This window comes from Schistocerca piceifrons, chromosome 5, assembly GCF_021461385.2.
Source record: "Schistocerca piceifrons isolate TAMUIC-IGC-003096 chromosome 5, iqSchPice1.1, whole genome shotgun sequence".
Taxonomy (NCBI): Eukaryota; Metazoa; Arthropoda; class Insecta; order Orthoptera; family Acrididae; genus Schistocerca; species Schistocerca piceifrons.
In genome coordinates, this window is record NC_060142.1 from 261,184,203 (window position 1) to 261,203,267 (window position 19,065).

At 40.3% G+C, this 19,065-nt stretch overlaps 1 protein-coding gene across 1 annotated transcript in view; it reads right to left on the reverse strand.

Moving 5' to 3' along the window:
- LOC124798932 (myosin-VIIa-like) overlaps positions 1–19,065 on the reverse strand; it is a 393,313-nt gene that overhangs the window by 129,257 nt on the left and 244,991 nt on the right. Inside the window, exon 41 of the mRNA XM_047262466.1 lies at positions 12,106–12,223. Within this exon, the coding sequence (XP_047118422.1) occupies positions 12,106–12,223 (118 nt within the window). The remainder of the gene's footprint in view (positions 1–12,105; positions 12,224–19,065) is intronic.

The following is a 19,065-nucleotide window of genomic DNA, read 5'->3' on the forward strand; positions in this document are numbered from 1 at the left end:
CTCCATAAATGATTGTTTACAATAATCCACAGAATTTATCATATCAGCCATTAATTACATGGAGTTTGAGCACAATTAGTCCCCATTCCAAACAACAATGAGGCTATAAACAATATGATTTAAGAAGATTGGCATGTGACTCACTGTAAGACAGAGGCATTCTTATGTGTATCAAAGACTGCAGGACATTTAGTTTTTCATGAATATTTAGCTGTGAAAAAGATCTGTTTCCAATGGATTCCAAGCACTTAAACAGAATCTCAAAAATGAGTGCATGTAAACTGGTGCAAAGAAATGCTCTAAAAATTTGACTGAGGAAATGAAAAGTTTGTATATGAGGTTCTAATAAGAGAAAAATTTGGATATATTCATATGAGTTGGTAATGGGGCAGTACTCAACTGTTTTGGTTTATCAAGAAGAACCAAAATCGATAAAAGTGTTTTACTTGCCAAGCTTTCCCAAGAAGATGATTTCTTGTTTCTTTGGTTATAATGGATGTGATGTAACCATTTATTTATAGGATCAAAGTGCAGATAATAATGAATTGTTCACAACAGTTTGTTTTTCACAATTCGTCAATGACACACAGAAAAACAACAAAAAATAATATGTCATTCCTTGTCATGAAAATGCCAACTGTCACACAGCACATCACAAACAACTGAATCTGCAATAAAATTTTCACTATGCAGTGGAGTGTGTGCTGATATGAAATTTCCTGCAAGACTAAAACTGTGTGCTGGACCAATGATCAAACTCAGGACCTTCGTCTTTTATGGGCAAGTACTCTACCAACTGAGCTACCCAAGCATGACACACAATCTCTCCTTGCAGCTTTACTTCCACCAGTACCTTGTCTCCTACCTCCCCAACTTCACTCCTGGAAGAAAGGATATTGCAGAGACAAAGCTTAGCCACAACCCAGGAAATGTTCCCAGACTAAAATTTTCACTCTGCAGTAAAGTGTGCACTGATATGAAACTTCCTGACAGATGGAAACTGTGTGCCAGACTGGGACTCAAACTCAGTACCTTTGTCTTTTGCGGGCAAGAGCTTGGGTAGCTCAGTCAGCAGTGCACTTGCCCATGAAAGGCAAAGGTCCCAAGTTCAAGACTCAGCCTGGTAGACAGTTTTCATTGAATATCTGGTGGAGGAAAACATTGAATTAATGCCTCATAGCCCATATTCACCAGATTTATCACCTAGAGACATCTTTTCATTACCTTATGTCAAGCAAACAATATGTGGATTGTGATTGTCATCAAATACAAATACAAATGTTTTATTCCACCGTTGAGCATATTTACATGCAATTGGTGTCATCAGTGTTAACACAATAATAATAACAATAATAATAATATAAACTTCAACATGACAAATTTTATTAACTACAGTATAATAATCCAATATATACAACACATATTTGTGCAAATATCAGGAACAACAAGAAGTTTCCTAACAGATCAATTACAATATAAATGAACTACATAATTCAGTGAATGACACATAAATAATCAAACAGATAATTAACAATAAATACATGAAACAGTAAAAAAATACTCGCACAGTGTGGCATATGTATAGTTTGCAGTTAATTTATAGTTCATTCTTATAAGGAAAGTGGGTCATTTCTCACATATTCATGGAACTCTCGAGCAGAGTAAATTACTTTACTTTTCATCCACCTCGAAAGGTTGAAGTAGACAGGACCAAAATATTTGTAACTGCTATGTGTCTTAGCAAGCCTAGCATATGGTATATTAATTATATGTCCACTTCTTATGTGATAGTCATAAACTGTTCTCCTTAAGTCAAATTTACTCAGTTTCTCTTCAACGAAGACAAGGCAGTTGTAAACATACAGGCCAGGTACTGTCATCATATCTAGTTTCTTAAAATAATCTTGACATGATTCATATGGGCTAAGTCCTGCTATGCACCTTATGGCTTTCTTTTGCCATTTAAACACTAATTTTGAGCCTACAGAATTGCCCCATAATAGTATTCCATAACTCAGGTGCGAATGGAAGAATACAAAATATGCAAACAACAGAAGTTCTTTACTGACACTGCTCCTAAGCTTATATAGCAGATATATGACACGTGCCAATTTGCCACACATCTTCCCTGTGTGGATATCCCAGCCAAGCTTTAGATCTATATGAAATCCTAATAATTTTACTGTTGTGTTATCATGACTGGGAGCATTCAGACTGAATACAATAGCTTCAGTTTTACTGTCATTCTTCTGCAGTACATTTGCCTCAAACCAAGTAGTGCCCCTCTCCATTGCCAAGGCCATGCTGTGTTGCACATTTTCAAGATTGGTATCACACGTGACGAGTGTTTTGTCATCAGCACATAGCACTGCATCACATGATACAACTGCAGGTACATCATTCATAAAAATAACGAAAAGGAAATGTTCAAGAACAGATAATTGAAGTACACCCTTTACAACTGGGAGACATTCTGACATTTGATTATTTACCTTAATTGTTTTCTATTCTGCATTAGGCATACTAGTGGTAGAGCTTTTTTATGAGAATGTTGTGGGAGACCATATCAAAAGCTTTCCTTAAGTCCAGATAATATCTTTATTTTCAAAACAATTGTACTGGTATATTTTTACTACCATACTCTCAACTGCTTTGACTGTAGAAAGGCCGGATCTGAAACCATACTGTGAGGAGGTGAGTATATCATTATGTTCAAAATGTTGACTCATCTGTTTATGCATGCAGCATTCTAACTTTATATATTATTTTAGTCAGTGGCATTACAATTTGATTTCTGGTATATTTAATAACATAATTTGAGAGACCATAGTAATCCTCTTCTCTAGAATTACTGAGCTTAGCTATTGATGCATAGACCATCTTCTCAGTTACACAAGTCCAGTGAAAGCTGTCTGTCTGCTTACTATTCATTTCTAGCAGCAGTACCTCTGCCTTACTCACATTCTCCATTATGCTGTTATCTGACTGAGGACTGACAAAATGTGCCGTTAGAATATCAGGTGGAATTGGAGTCTGGTACACTTTATCATTACAGTTAGTTTCTGTTTTAATAATTTCCCATGCACCTTTGCATTTATTCACTGAGTTCAGTATATATGTATCATTTGCTTTGCACTCAACTGCCTTGATTTCAGACCTGTAAATCTTTTTCACTTTCATATACATTTCTTTGTCAGCATTACTGTGCTTGCTTGGACCCATCATGGTAAAGTAGCATTATGATTCTTATTCTACTTAGATGTGGTGTATACCAGCTTTTTAGATTTTGTGGTTTGGTGTAACAATTTTGCTTTGATATTTTCTTGCAGCATTTAGGACAACATGCTTCAAAATTTTCTAGAAATTTGTTGGTAGATTCATTTGCACCTGCAGTGGTTATTATTTTATCCCATTTTATTAAATCCATTTACTTATCAACTTGTTTAGCTTTGATTCCTTAATTTGTCTTATAACTGTTCTACAGTCTGTGGAAGTTTCAGTTGCTTTACTGTTAAGAGTTTGTCTGAGCCATAGTCCCTCATGATCTGAAATACCTAGCTTGATTGTGTTGAATTTGGTTTTGTTTAGATGAAAATTACAAATTATGTTATCTAGACATGCTTCCTGTCTTGTGGGTTTGTCATTTACGCAATTGAAGCTAAGGGATCTTAATGAATTTAGCAAGTGATCAACCTTTTTATTCTTAAACATAGTGTCTATATTGATATCACCAAATATTAGTATTCTGTAATCTTTGTATTTGAGTAGTAAGAGTATCAGTTTCTCCATAAGCTCCACAAACAGGTCTTCATTGTGTTTTAGGAGGCAGTATACTGAAGCTATTATAATTTCCTGTTCTGGCAACATTACAGCTGCAGCTTCAAATTTTGCTTCTATGCACAGTCCACTTACACCCATAACTTCATACATTAGGTTCACACTATTTTTAACATATACAGATACACCACCATGTTTAACATTTGTTCCATAGTAGCTGGTTGCCAATTCATATCCAAATAGTACTCTTAATTTTAGTTCCTCATTGCTAAGTCAGTGTACATTTATTGAAATCACAGTGGAATACTGAAGTGGAATACTGAAGTTCATTAAGTTTGTTCTTAAGAGACTGCACATTAATATGTAAGAACATTACTGTTGTACTTGTCTTACTGTGGTTTTCCTGTAGCCCTTCAGCAAAAAAATCAATGAGATGGGATGGAACTGCACCTTTCCTCTTCCTCAGTATACAACCATTTGATGAGTTTTCCAATGTTGACTGCTGCTTCAGATGGCATGGTAGTGAAGTTCTTGTCTTGATAAGGGGCTAGTGGCTCCTATTACTTCTGCCACTGTTGATGCATTTTCTGTTATTGGTGTTGATTCTTTCCTTGTTGCCTGTGTTTCTGACAATAATGATTCTGGGGATACTGTTCCCATTGGTGAATGTGTCTCTTCTGCTATTGCCAATGGTGGTTGTAGTTCTGCTGTTGACTGGGATGATGATGATGATGTTGCTTGTTCCAACACTGCTGTTAATGCTGCACCTGTTTCCATTTGTGTTGATTCAGTGTGGTCTATCTTATTTTTGGAGTGTGATGGTCCAGTTTTTCCATTTCCCTGGTTTTTTGATTCTATAGAAGATTTTTCTACCACTGGCATAATGGTTACTGCTATGTTGTTTCCCATGACTACAATCTGTGTTTTGGTTGTTATTGCATACTTTAATTCTCTGCATAGTTTCTTTCTTTCTGTTTTGTTTATATGCAATCCTAATCATGTGAAATCTTTTCTTCTTAGGAATCTGTTTACATAAAGTGCTGTGGCATGACTGTATTGTTCACATGCTTTTACAATGTGCTTGTTCAGATGATATATGTTATAATTTGTCTGTACACTGTCTTGCTGGTAAGGAGCTGTACACAGTATCACCCTTGTGTGCAATGTATTCCTGATTAACTCTTCTACAGCATTTCTGAAATTATAGGTCTTCTTCCAGTTTCTGTGGGTCATTTGATCCAGCAGAGACGATTAGAGTGTCTTCTTTTCCTAGGTGTTTGATTTTGCTATGAATGTATCTAGTAACTTCATTAAACAACTGATAATTCATTTAACAGGCTTGCACAGTTTCCGCCATTTTTGTCAGCCAACATAAGAACTTTAGTTACTGGCATAGCTGTATTACATTGATTCTTGGTTTCTTTCGCTGCTAATTCCATTTCTGTTTGTGCAATATTTCCTTTTACTGGGACATGTCATGTAACACAGTTATTGGAACATTCAGCAGTGTCACTGTTTTGTTTTTCCGTTTCACCTTCCAAAGACCTTATAGCTCTTAAGATTATAGAGCTCCCTTTTTCACTCTTGAATGCATACAGTAATATATATGTGCAGTAGTGTATATATGAGGGGTATAGTCAAATGAAAATGAGACACATGGGAAGAAAATAAGTACATTGTTTATTATGAGGGTTATACAGAAAGTAGGGAATGATCAGTCACAAAATGGAAACTACAGTGAAAATCCAATGAAGTTTTGCACATGTGTGTGGGGCAGTGTCTCTAGTGTGCCCATTGATCACATTACATTGTTATTTTTAGTTCTGAGCACACAGGGAGCACATAAAGATACCTAGAACAACAGTGTCTCCTGCCAAGTGTGAGGGCCTGGTGAGAATTTTTCACCTGAAGCTATGCAGCCAACATTACATACAGTCGTGTGTTTTCTTCTTCAAGACAATTCTTAGTTGCATTCTGTAGGGGCAATGAAGATGCTCCTCCATCGTTTACAATTGGAAATGTTTGATTAACCACAATACAGCCTGTAATTGTCTCCTTCTGAATTTCATCTCTGCTCACATGAAGAAAACATTTTCGCACAGACATCAAGCTGTAGGCCAGCATAGAGAATTGGCAGAAAGCACTGGTGGCTGCCTTCAATGCAAATAAAACAGTTTTTATTTTGATTGTGGTTTCCATTTCATGTCCTATCATTCATAACTATCCGAATAGTCCTCGTATTTCAAAAGTAATCACTATAACTGTTGATACATTTATCGCACTGTGAGACAAGATGGTCAATGTCTCCATGAAAAAATTTTTGCAGTTGCCTACAGAATCATGACTGTACCCAGGTAAGCACCTCTTCATCTAAACCAAACTGATGGCCATAAATGTCTTTTTTCAAGTTTCCAAAATTATGGAAATTGCATGAGGACTGTATGGAAGATGTTGAAGGGCTTCTGAGTGAAACTTCTGCAGCATAGTCGAAACAACCTTGGAAACTTATGAGCTGCCCTTACATATCCTCCATTCAGTCCCGATCTCTCTCCATGCAATTTCCATATTTTTGGAGCCCTAATGAAAGATATTCATGGCCACTGATTTCCTTCAAATGAAGAAGTGCACACCTGGATACGATCATGGTTCTATGGGCAACCACAAACATATATCCATGAAGGCATCAACCATCTTGTCTCACAGTGTGATATGTGTGTTAACGGTTATGGTGATTACTTTTCAAATATTAAACAATTTACTTACTTTTTTCCATCTGTTTTGTTTTTATTTGACTGTCCCTTATATCAAACTAGTTTAATGTAACATTTGAATATGTATTATAACATTAATTTGTGATACCATTACATTTCTTTCTTTTAAATTAAAAGTACTGTACATTATTTCATAAAATATCATTGTTCATCTAGATTTTAATTAACCAATACATAGTCCACATGTTGTATTTCTAACAGCTTTAGAGTAATTTGGACTATCAGTAATTCAGATTTTGACACATCTTGATTAGACAGAATCAGTGAGGTTCCACTGCACTTAAATCTAACGTGTTCTGTAACCATTTCCTTGTTTCTTTTTCAAATTCGTGCTTTTACAATGATGAACCCAAACATAACAACCACTGTCTACTATGAAATTGAATGCTGCCTGGTGGCACTATGGAAACTTGACACAATAAGTAAGGTACATAAGCAAAGCAGAGATGGATGGGGAATCATCCTAGCAATGACATGGATTGCAAATGGGGAAATTGACTTACATAATGGACTTTGACCAAAGGCTGATTGTTATGACCCAGAACCTGGCAACGTGTATCTCGGAAATGGTGATACTGGTCAGATGTTCACACACTACCATTGTGAATATCTATGGGAAGTGATTGAAGGATGGTGGAATCACAAGTAGGCAACATGATGTTGGATGTGCGTGCTTCATCCTAGAATATGGAGATCCCAGTCTTGGCCACTGTGTAAAGCAGGATATGAGGCACTCTGTGGTAAATATGACAACTGAGTACAGTACTGATACAGGCACAACTGTTTCAGAACATATTGTTCAGCACAGATTGTTGAACACAGATCTTTGCAGCAAATGACCCCTATATGTTCCTATATTGACCCAGCAGCATCATAAATTACAGTTGCTCTGCGGATGGAATCAATTGATATGCATCATCTGGTTAAATGAATCACAGTTCTTCTTATACAGGATTGATAATTGTGTCCAGATAAGTTGTCATCCTGATGAACGGCTGCTTGAAACATGCACTGTACACAGATTGGCCAGTGAGCATGGTATTATGCTACAGCACAAATTCAGCTGCACCTTTATGGGATTAGTGGTAATAACTGAAGACACTTTGATAGTTATGAATTGTGTGAACATTATTGAGAACCACCAGCATCTTCCTCATCTTCATTGATGGCAATGTCACCTTGAAGCAGGTTAACTCTCCATTTCACATGGCCATAATCATGTTATAGTGGTTTGAGGAGCATGATAGTGAACTCACATTGATTTTGGGGCCACTAAATTGGCTAGTATGGATCCCATAGAATACATCTGGGACACTATTGTGTGCCTGCTTTGTGTCTTGAAACCACTGACCCATAATTTAGGGGAACTTTTTGACATGTACATAGGCACTTGGTGCCCCATATCTATGGAAACCTTGCAAAAACTTGTTGAATTCATGCCACACAGAATCACTGCTGTACTGTGTTGCAAAGTTGTACCAACACATTGTTAGGCAGGGGCTCAAAAAGTGGAAAACAGGATTCAGAGTAGTATAAGGAAGTATATAATAATTTCATCTCCAGTGTTTGCTTTGTAAGTATATTCTGACTATATTTCCTGCAAATTCTCTTTGAACATTCTGTTTCTCCCATTAACTGTGATTCTTTAGTAAATTCATTATTTTAAGGAAACTGCCTGTTTTATTGTCTATCCATCTGAGTCAGAGGAAACATTAATTATTACATGTAAATCATATGCAACAGTTGATCAAAGAACAAATTTATACACTCCTGCATGTGTTCAGACCAATTCTTTCAACACATTTTCCACTCTGGTGTGGGTATTTTTAAACCATACCTTGTAAGGCAATGAAAATCACCATCTTCTTCATCTTCAACAGTGTGAAACAAATCTCCTCTGCTGCAGTCTCTTCACTTTCCATATTTTGGGAGGAGATAGTATGGACCAAAATAAGAAAAAGTATGAAGGTGGGAGGGTGATCCAACCTGCATGGATACTGAGACAGCTATTAACGTCACTCATGTTCCAGGATGTGCAACAACAGAATAGTTGGTTGGGATTATCCACAGTTTGGCATTGGCACTTCCTGAGTTAGTTGTCATACCAATGCAGAACATTGCAAAGTAATTGGTACACAGCTCATATGTGATACAGGCACTTTCATTACATCTGACAAGTAATGCTTGAAATGGGTTCAAGTAAAAGGTAGTAGATATATGTATGTATGGGACACACCATGTAGATGGATCATCCATTCGGGAATTATCTGTAGAGTACAGGATTGGGAAATGGAAGCACCCACAGATAGACTGGAGTGTCGTATAGGCTGGATAGGCAATGGGAAATAAGAGTGGGTGATGTAAAATAACTTAGTAAGATGAGAACTCCAGGTAGGAATATCATCAATGTAGGAAAAGACAGATTGATACTTATCATAAAGAAGACAAGTTAAATTGCAGACAGGCACAATTAAAAGACAATTACATAAAGCTGTTTTACTGATGAAGGCAGTGGCTGAAAGCTTTATATAAGTGTCTTTTAATTGTGCCATATGCAACTTAACATGTCTTCTTCATGGTAGGTAGCAACATGTCTTTTCCCACATTGTTAGTAGGATGAGAGTGATATGTCCCCTAGCATGACTAGAGGTAGTTAAAGTCATGGTGAAGGATGTAGTAGGATCTTCTTATGGTTTACCTAGGGGAGTCCTAGTTGATGAGTGGTTACCAATTGTGGAATGTTTGTTGTGATTATGTAAAGGAATGTTGTGGGAGCACTGCACAGGGTTCCCTCTTCCAGTAAAAGCTCTGGCAAAGTTGTCAACATATTTGAGTAAGTCTTCATTTCTGTTATATATTCAGCAACTCACATGCCAAGACTGTAAAGAATAACTTAAAATGAGTGTCATCAAAGAGGTATATTTGCCATTACTGGATTCGATGTGGGCCGATATTTTTTATGTATCTATCAGGGAAATGGAGAGCAACATTCAGGAACGTAGTTTGTTTAGCTGAGTAGGTGTCAAAATTCCCATCTCTACCAAGTGTCCAGACCATGGAGTTATCGACAATGGATCTGAACAGGACAGCAAATATTCCTGTAGCTAGGCATTAACCAGTTGGCACCGTAAAGTGTCATAGATGTGCACATGGTGACTGCACACATTCAAAGTAGAACTTAATGACAGTCCAAAATGTGGTTGGTCAAATGGCGTACTAACAATGTGGTTAATTCATATGTACAATCACTTGCATACATACAGGTCTTGTTTGTCAAGGATGGGACAGGTAGTCAGCCTGGCCTTACAGTATGAATCATTCCAGCATTTTACTGACATAATTTAGTGAAACTGTGGAAACAGTTGGTGGGAAACTCAAAGTTCCATGGAAGCAACACTTCAAAAATGGAGTATGTATCTGTACAAGAGCATAGCATCCCCAGTGACAAACAAGAAGCCTGGTGGTAATGGGATAGGACCTGCAGGAAGGTGACGAGGGATGTGTTGGTTGTATTGGATGTAGGAAAGGAGACTGCAAACAGCAGGTGTGCAATTACAGTCTAAGACAAAAAAAGAAGGAATTAACCAAATAGGATGGAAATCAATGGATGTAATGTCCATGTACAGACAAATAAATTATTATAACTTCAGAAAAACTGGATAATTTACTCAAGAGAAAGAGCCTCACAAACTGAGCAATTAATAACACATGGATTCACCTCTGGCCCTTACGCAAGCAGTTATTCAGCTTGGCATTGATTGACAGAGTTGTTGGATGCCCACCTGAGAGATGTGATGCCAGTTCTGTCCAACTGGCATTTTAGATCATCAGTACCCTTAGCTGGTTGGATTGCTCTGCAAATAATGGTCCAAGTATCCTAAATTGGGGAGCGATCTAGTAACGTTGCTGGCCATGGTACGGTTGCATGAAGAAAAGCAATTACAGATTTCATGGCAATTACAGATTATTTGTCTATGACTAAAAATACATTTACATATGAATATATATGCAAGCACGCCCCCCCCCCCCCCCCCCCCTTCTATACACACCTTGATGGCTTGCCATGAAAGGCAACAAAATGGAGCATAGAATATTGCCGAAGTACCACTGAGCTGTAAGGCTGCCATGTATGACAACCAAAGAGGTCCTGCTATGAAAAGAAATGGCACCTTAGATCATCACTCCTGGCTGTCAGGCCATATGGAAGATAACAATCAAATTGGTACACCATCGCTGTCATCGGCACCTCCAGACACATCTTCAACGAGGAACCTCATAGACCGGAATAGTAGTGTCTTCAGTAATGATGTCCACTTTGAACAGCTCCCTGATGATCAGCAAAGACATGTCTGGAGACACCCCAGGCGGTGGTGAGATACCAACCTGACTGTCACCCTCAACGCAGCTCACAACCAGGAGTGATGGTCTGCAATGCCACTCCTTTTCACAGCAGAACCCCTTTGGTTGTCAGCTGTGACACTTTCAACAAGATAATGCCTGCTTGTCCACTGAGAGTTTCTACTGCTGGTCTTCATGCTTGCCAACCATACCTTTGTCAGCAAGGTTGCAGATCTCTCCCCAGTTCAGAACACTTGGAGCATTATGGGCAGGGCCCTGCAACCATTTCAGGATTTTAATGATCTAATGCTCCAGATGGACAGAATTTGGAATGATATCCCTCAGGAGGACATCCAACAACTCTGTCAATCAATCTTAAGCTGAGTAGCTACTTGCATTAGGGCCTGATGTGGACAACATGTTACTGAGTTGCTCAATTTGTGAAGCTCTTTCTCTACAATAAGTAATCCATTCTTTCTGAAATTGTAGCCATTTGTTTGTCTGTACATGTACTCCATGTCTACCAATTTGCATCTCACTTCGTTAATTTCTTCATGGTGTGTCTTTTTTAAGGTTCATATGATTGCTAAAAGTTCCTGTGCAACACACATTATTCATCAACAAATGAGCAATTACTTCTCTTTGTTTGCATCCTGCCTAGACTTTCTGTTAACATAATATAGATATATGTAGCATATAAAAATAACTCCAGAGGTACTGAACTGTAAGGTAAGTAACCATGCACAGCTGAATTTTTTTAAATATCCATTGTACGTAAAGTGCTCAAAGAAAATATGTCATGCAGTCTCCCTGCATGTGTTTTGAATTCTTGCCTACTGACATCCTTTCTTAGCTTTCAGTTTCTATAATTATTAGGAGAATACACTCAGTTGTCTTTAATTAGTTTGCTGTCACAGTTTTAATCTGTTTGATATATGTTGTGAAATACACAAGCAAATTAAGGAAAATACATGAGCAAGATAAAATTTAATGCATAATGAAGTGTGTGATCTTTGACATGAAACTGACAGCTGAGAGCCACAGAAAGAAGTCTCTGACACACACACACACACACACACACACACACACACACACACACACACACACACACACACATCATAACAGCCTGAAGCTGCACTAAGCAGAAATGCATTATGTTCATGATCAATACAAATCAAGAACAAACAAAAATTTATTGCAAATTTAAGTATATTCTTACCACCAACTCTCTGTGCTTGAAAGAATTTTGAAAACAGGAGTGGCCATTTTATTTTCGCAAAGGTCACAACATCTTCTTTCACTTTACTTGCTGGAACTGTGTCTTTGACGTAGTAGCTCTGAAAATTAGAAATTTATTTTGAAAAGTGGACCTTGTTTTTTATTTCAACACAAAATATGTAAAACAGAGTGAGACTGGAATGAACCTGAAGTTCCCCATGTAGCAACAACTCAATTTCCATAGCACCATTACATACTGATATACCACTGAGTTGTTGTATTGAATCATATTATTTTTTTGTTCTTTTCTTTTCTTATTTATAAGCTATATGTAAACTGAATGCGTTATAGGCTGTGTCAAATGTAAATTAATGAGTTGTTTTGTGGCAAGGATAATGTTTTGATACATCGTTAAATATCTGTATGAAACAAAGTAAGAAATATGCTCTGCAATTTATTAATTCATATATCTTCACCCTTTTGTTTCTGAAAGTGGTAGTGTACGGACATATGCTTGGATCCATCATACCAGCATTGCTAAATATGCATATTTTAACCATTCATTAAAAGTATTATAAAAAGTTATTAGAAATGGAATATTTATTTGCTTGATTATGAGGTCAACTCCTATCTGTTCATCATTTCACTTGCCATCCAGATCCTGCACCAAGAGGCTCGGTGCAGACAAGAATAATGTATCCTGAGGAGCGTTCCTGCATCGACATTGGCACAATCAAGACTAAACACAATGGAATTAATGTGAAGGTAATGACTCAGACTTGATAGGCACCTATTGAACTTGGTTTAATTATACTAAAAATATTGTGCTTCATGTGACAGATCAACAATTTAATGGGTGTGGTGATTATTTGGTACTGCACACTACTGGAGGCAACAGTACATCATTATGCAAATTATGTTCATTGACCATGAATGTAATGATGTTAAAGGTCTGTTGATATTGGTATCAGTTAAAGTTCAACCAAGATTACGCACATATTAATAAATTACCTTCAAAATTTTTTCAACTATTCTTTCCAATCAATTTTGCAGTTATTTAAGCAATTATTAATCCATTTCCATTTCTACATCCCTATTCATTGTAGATTATTTACTTCCATCTATTTATATATTCATAATTAAATTATAATTTAAATTAAATTTCATACATGTAATGATAGACTAGAATATAAAATAAGTCAGATTTTTACACAATAAAATTACTATACTTCAAGAAAGTAGAAATGTATACTGTTAAGAATAGGAGGCTTACGTGTTTCCATTCTTGAGTACAATAAACTGGAACTTAACAAGAAGCAGAGGTGAGTATAAGCACACAGCAATGAGGACAGAACATTAAATTATACTGAAACTTTATATTGGGCAAGAGGAATGCTTTGGTAGCCAACTACAAAGGAAACAGAGGAAATCCTGATCCAAATCCTGGTTGTGTCACAATTTCCACGCTCATATTGTCATGATGAAACAACAATCAAGTTCAAATCTGAAGACAAGGTCATCAATGGAGTACAGCACTTAGAACTGAAAGAACATTTATTACTGACACCAACATACAGCCAGAGCAGAACTGATCTGCTGTATGGAGAGTGCAGCTATTTACACAAATATCATACACTCCCAAATATACAAACATTGCGAACATAAAATATTTCAAGGATCTTCCAGAAATGACAAATACTAAATTATAAATAATTGCAAGTGATCAGGTGACCCACAGCATGCCAGCCTGTGATGCTAACCACTGAAGGTGCCACAGCTCATGGCAATATGAATGTAGTTTGTGTGACAAGTGTCTATTTGGTCGGACAAAATCACTAATTTTGTTTTATACTACAATTGAATATAAAAACTTTTAGATGATAACGACATTTCAGAACTTACAGTAAACTAACAGCCACAAAGTGTCAATGATACAGAAACTGTACAAATTAAAAACATGTTACTCAAACATATCAATTAATTTTCTTCATCAGCCATTTGACATTATTGCTAGATGAAGTCCTCTCATAGACCTGTCTGTGCATTGACATTTCTATATCATCAGCTTGTTCTGTGTTTTTTTTTTTTATTTTTTTTTTTTTATTATTATTTCATGGAAACCAGCAAAGTACTTCCCTGACACATCAACCATGCATACACCTGGCTACCTGTCCTATTTTCATTTCATTTTCATCACTGTCATAGTTATGTCTTCATTTCCAGTGTGTTTCTATCTCTCTCAATAATTCTCATTACAAATCTCTTCATTGTTCATTGGACAGCTCTCAGCTTGTGATTGGTTTTCACATTTAGAGTCAGTTTCTCACTGTCATCAGCTAAAACTGGTAATACTAATTGCAAACTTCATCTCTTAGGAACAATGAAAGCTTCATTTTGAAAACACTGTTCATTTACCAAACATGCTCCAGGCAATTTCTACGCTTATGTTTAGCACTTTATAAGTTCATTTAACTGTTGGCTCCAGCTGCTCTAAATATAAAAACTTGTCAACTTGATCTACAATTTCATTGTCCATCTACATTACTTTATTTTTAGTGTACTGACTGTACATTGACTTAGACTTATTGTAATTTATTTTCTGTCATTCCTCCAATCTTTCTCTATTAAGTTCTCCCATTTGCTATTGAAGTTTGTCTATTCTACGGGCAAACAGTACAACGTCACTACCAAAAAACAAGTGGATCAAATATGCTCCACTAATATGTATTCCTGATTTGTGTTCCCAGTTAAAGATCTGATAACTTTCTCCAGGACTGTAGATAACATAGGCAGAGATCCACTCATCATCCTGAGGTGGATGCTCGGGTGAGATAGACCAAACAACACCTTATAATCAGGAGTTCATTTATTCACCTCTTTACACAAGTAAGGCTTACAACAAACCGGATGGCGAAACTACACAGAGATAATGTTTTGCTTAGTTCAGAGATGATGCCCAGATTGATACTGGTGTTGACCTCATCGGCGCCACATAGCCCCCACCCCCCACCCCCGCAGTACAGAGTACTCTTGAGAGGCTGAGGGGGGGGGGGGTAACTATGGCATCGGCAGGGATGGTCCGCAAGAGCCACACCACAGTCAGCTCGACAGCGTCGTCGGGGAGCTGTGTGGGCAGATGTCGTGAAGGAAAGTCTGGCCACCGAACCTGGAAGTCGTTAAAGTGTGCTGGGCGTCGTACTGGGTGTGCTGGTCGTGCGACGACAGGTAGGCCGGCGGTTTGTGGGAGGAATGGAGTGACGATGACGATGTCTCCGGTGGGCATGGCAAACACATGAAGCATGTCCAGGTCGACGTCGGGCGGGCGGGAAACACATTTCACCCGGTGGCCGGGAATGGTGGAGGTTCTGTCATGAGCACCAGATGAAGGGAAACACATGACGAACAGTGTGTCATTGTGTAGTATTATAGAGATGTCATGGATTATGTCTGGGGATACAGGCACAAACACCTCGAGCGAGGGCACGTTCAAGAAAGGCGATGGGGGAGAGGTTGAAGGGCCCGGCGGCGAGGGCGTGATCGTAAGCAAGCTTGACGTGGGGAGCATGTGATCACTCGACGGAGTGCGTGGGACCGGAGTAGAGGGTGAGGTTGGAGAAGAGCTTGATGACTGGAGCTGGAAGTCACTCGACTGAGTGAGTAAGTCCGATGTGGAGGGAGTGGTCAGAGCGTCGCGAGCCATGACAGTGAGTGGCGTGGTCGTGGCCTGAAGGGGGGTAGAAGCGGGCTCGACATGAGCAGGCTTAAGTCTGTTGAAAGAGACTGTAACAGCTGAATCTTTTATCTGGATGTCATAGGTGTTGGCTGAGCGCTGAAGAACTCGGTACGGGCTGGTATATGGGGGTTGGAGTGGAGCACGGACAGTGTCATCTCGGAGCATGATGTACTCGCAATTGTTCAGAGATTTTGGGACATGAACCTTAGGGTGGGAATGGCTGGCGGGCAGTGGAATGTGGAGGCTGATGAAGTGGCGTCTGACACGGTCCACGAAGGAAGGTAAGTCAGACTGAGGGAGAGAAGCGGAAGGGCTCACAAATTCGCCAGCGAGAACAATGTTCTGGCCATATACGAACTCGGCTACTGTGCCTTTGAGGTCTTCCTTACAGATCACACGAATGCCGAGTAGCACAAGGGGAAGGGCCTCCATCCAAAGAGAGTCGTGGCATCGAAGAGCCGCCTAGAAAGTGCAGTCCCAGCGCTCAACTAGCCCGTTACTTTGCGGGTGATATGCTGTGGTATGCATGTGCCGGGTGCCGCAAATGTTACAAATCTCGTTGAACAGGGCCGACTCAAATTGTCTGCCCTGGTCAGTCGTGATGATAGCTGGACATCCGAAACGCGATACCCATGACTCAACGAAAGCTCGAACATCAGTTTCTGCTGTGATATTGGGGAGGGGGACAGCCTCGACCCAGCGAGTTGTTCGGTCGATAGACAAGAGAACATAACAAAAGCCGTTAGAGGGGGGGAGAGGGCTGACAGTGTCGATGTGAATGTGCTGGAAACGCCCAGGAGGGATCGAAAAGCCGCCGAGGGGGGTTGAAGTGTGCTTGTGTACTCTGCAGCATTGCCACATGACGCAGGAGCGTGCCCATTGCTGGCAGTCCTTGTTGACATTTCTCCACACAAAGTGCTCCGCTACGAGGCGGGCGGACACACAAACACCGGGGTGGGCTAAATTATGCAATGTGTTGAAGACAGCTCGACGGAGCGTGGTTGGGATGAGAGGGCGTAACGTGCTCGTACTGTCGTCGCACCAGATCTCACCAGAAATGCCAGGGAAGGTGGTGCAGACGAAGTGTAGTGAAGAGGTAGAGTCCGAAATCAGGTTTTGTTTGTCCTTGTCAGCGGGTTGGAGGTTAGGCACTTCAGAGAGGTCTAACAGTGAATGAACGGCGTCAACTTGTGAAAGGAAATCAGCAACTATATTGTCAGCACCCCTTATGTGTCTGACATCGGTGGTGAACTGAGATATGAAGTCCATGTATCTGAAACGGTGAGGAGGCGGGTCAGCTGGTGGGTTTGAAATGGCCGCAGCCAGGGATTTGTGGTCTGTTAAAACACAGAAAGGGCGTCCCTCAATGTTGGTCTTAAAATGCTTGATCGCTTCGTAGACCACGAGAAACTCCCTGTCAAAGGCGGAATATTTCCGTTGTGAATTGGTGAGCTTGCGCGAGAAGAACTGCAGAGGCGAAGTTTAGCCGTCGACTGTCTGGCTAAGGACAGTACCAACGGCAGTATCACTTGCATCTGTGGTGATGAAAAGCTGCACATTGGGATGAGGATGCACGATGGTGCAGGCCTTGGCAAGAAGATTTTTGAGGGCAGTGAAAGAGTCAGTCATAGCAGGGGTCCATGGAATGGGCCGAGATCCAGAAGTCTTGGTGCCTGCCAAGGTGTCTGTCAGTGGAGCCTGAATCTCCACAGCCCGAGGTAGATGACGGTGATAATAATTAATCGTCCCCAGAAAGTGCCGAAGCTCTTCGAATGACAAAGATCTGAGTAGGTTTAGTATTGTTTGTACTTTGTCAGGGGGTGGTGAAATGCCGTCGTCAGAGACCCGAAAACCAAGAAAAGTGACAGTGGGTTGATGTAGCTGCAATTTGTCCTGGTTGGTCTCGATGCCTGCTGCCGCGAGAGTGTCCCTAACAGTTTGCACATGTCGAATGTTGTCCTCAATGGAGGAACTGAACACAACAATGTCACCAAGATACACAAAGCAGAATTTTAGTCCGAATAGCACTTCATTGATGAAGCGTTGCCAGGTCTGGGTTGCATTTTTCAGACCGAAGGGCATGAATCGAAACTGAAATAACCCAACTGGGATGGTGATTGCTGTCTTCTCAATGTCTTCAGGACCATGGGGATCTGGTGGTAGGCCCATTTGCAATCAATGACATAGAACGTGGTCGCACCTGCGAGAGAACTGGTAAGGTTGGCAATGTTGGGTATGGGGTAGGTGTCCATAATTGTTTGTGCGTTTAGTCAACGGTAGTCTCTGCACATGCACCAGGACCCATCTTTTTGTGTGTCATATGATTGGGCGTAGACCAGCTGCTGGCAGAGGGTTCAATGATGCTGGAGCTTAGGAGTTCAGAAATCTGCTTTTTAAGGTTGGAGAGGCACTCGGGACAAAGTCGACGTGGTTTATTGGAGATCGGGGGGCCTGCTGTGAGGTGAAGCTTGTGAACCGTGCCGTTGGTTATGACAGAAATGTTGCCGGTGGCACGGGAGGCGGTTTGTTTACAATGTGAGGCAGCCGGGGCAGGCGAGGTGAGGTCGTGGTGTTCGGAGCCACTCGGCAGATCCGACGGGAGCCGAGGCGGCAATATGTCCCAGGAGTCAACGTGACAAGATGGCTGCCGGCCCAAAGCAGTGGCACCGTGGTCAGGTGTGCTCGCTAGAGCTCATGGAGCGTTAGTGAGTCCATTGTCCGAGGGCACGGCCTGTGGCAGCACAGTTGCGGGAGAAGCGCTAGGCGCGAGTGCACTGTTTGTGTTGTCAGTGGATCACACTGCAGTGTGCAGGAGCTGAATTTGCATAGTCTGAGGTGCTGTCCACGAGGGGAGGGGTAGGAGCTGTCAGTACAGGAACATGTGACACTTGTCGCGCATGTGCACTCATGTCCGGCCGAGTGTCAAATGCTACCGTGTTAGGTGGGTGTGGTCCTGTGGAACTGTCAGTACACATTATGGTAGACTTGATAGCACAGTTGCGAGGGGTAGTGGGAGGTAAGCACACGGAGGCTCGATTGCTGGGACTGCAAGCAGATTTGGCACACTTATTAACCTTGCTTTGTCCTTGCTGCTGTGTCTGTAATTCCTTTGCTGCATCGGATAGCTGGAGCCGAGTTTTGTGGAGCTGGAGGGAGAGCTCGAAGTTTTCCTTGTGTAGGCGAGCGACGTTTCCAAGCTCGACAAGGCACTTGTGCATTGTTTGTTGT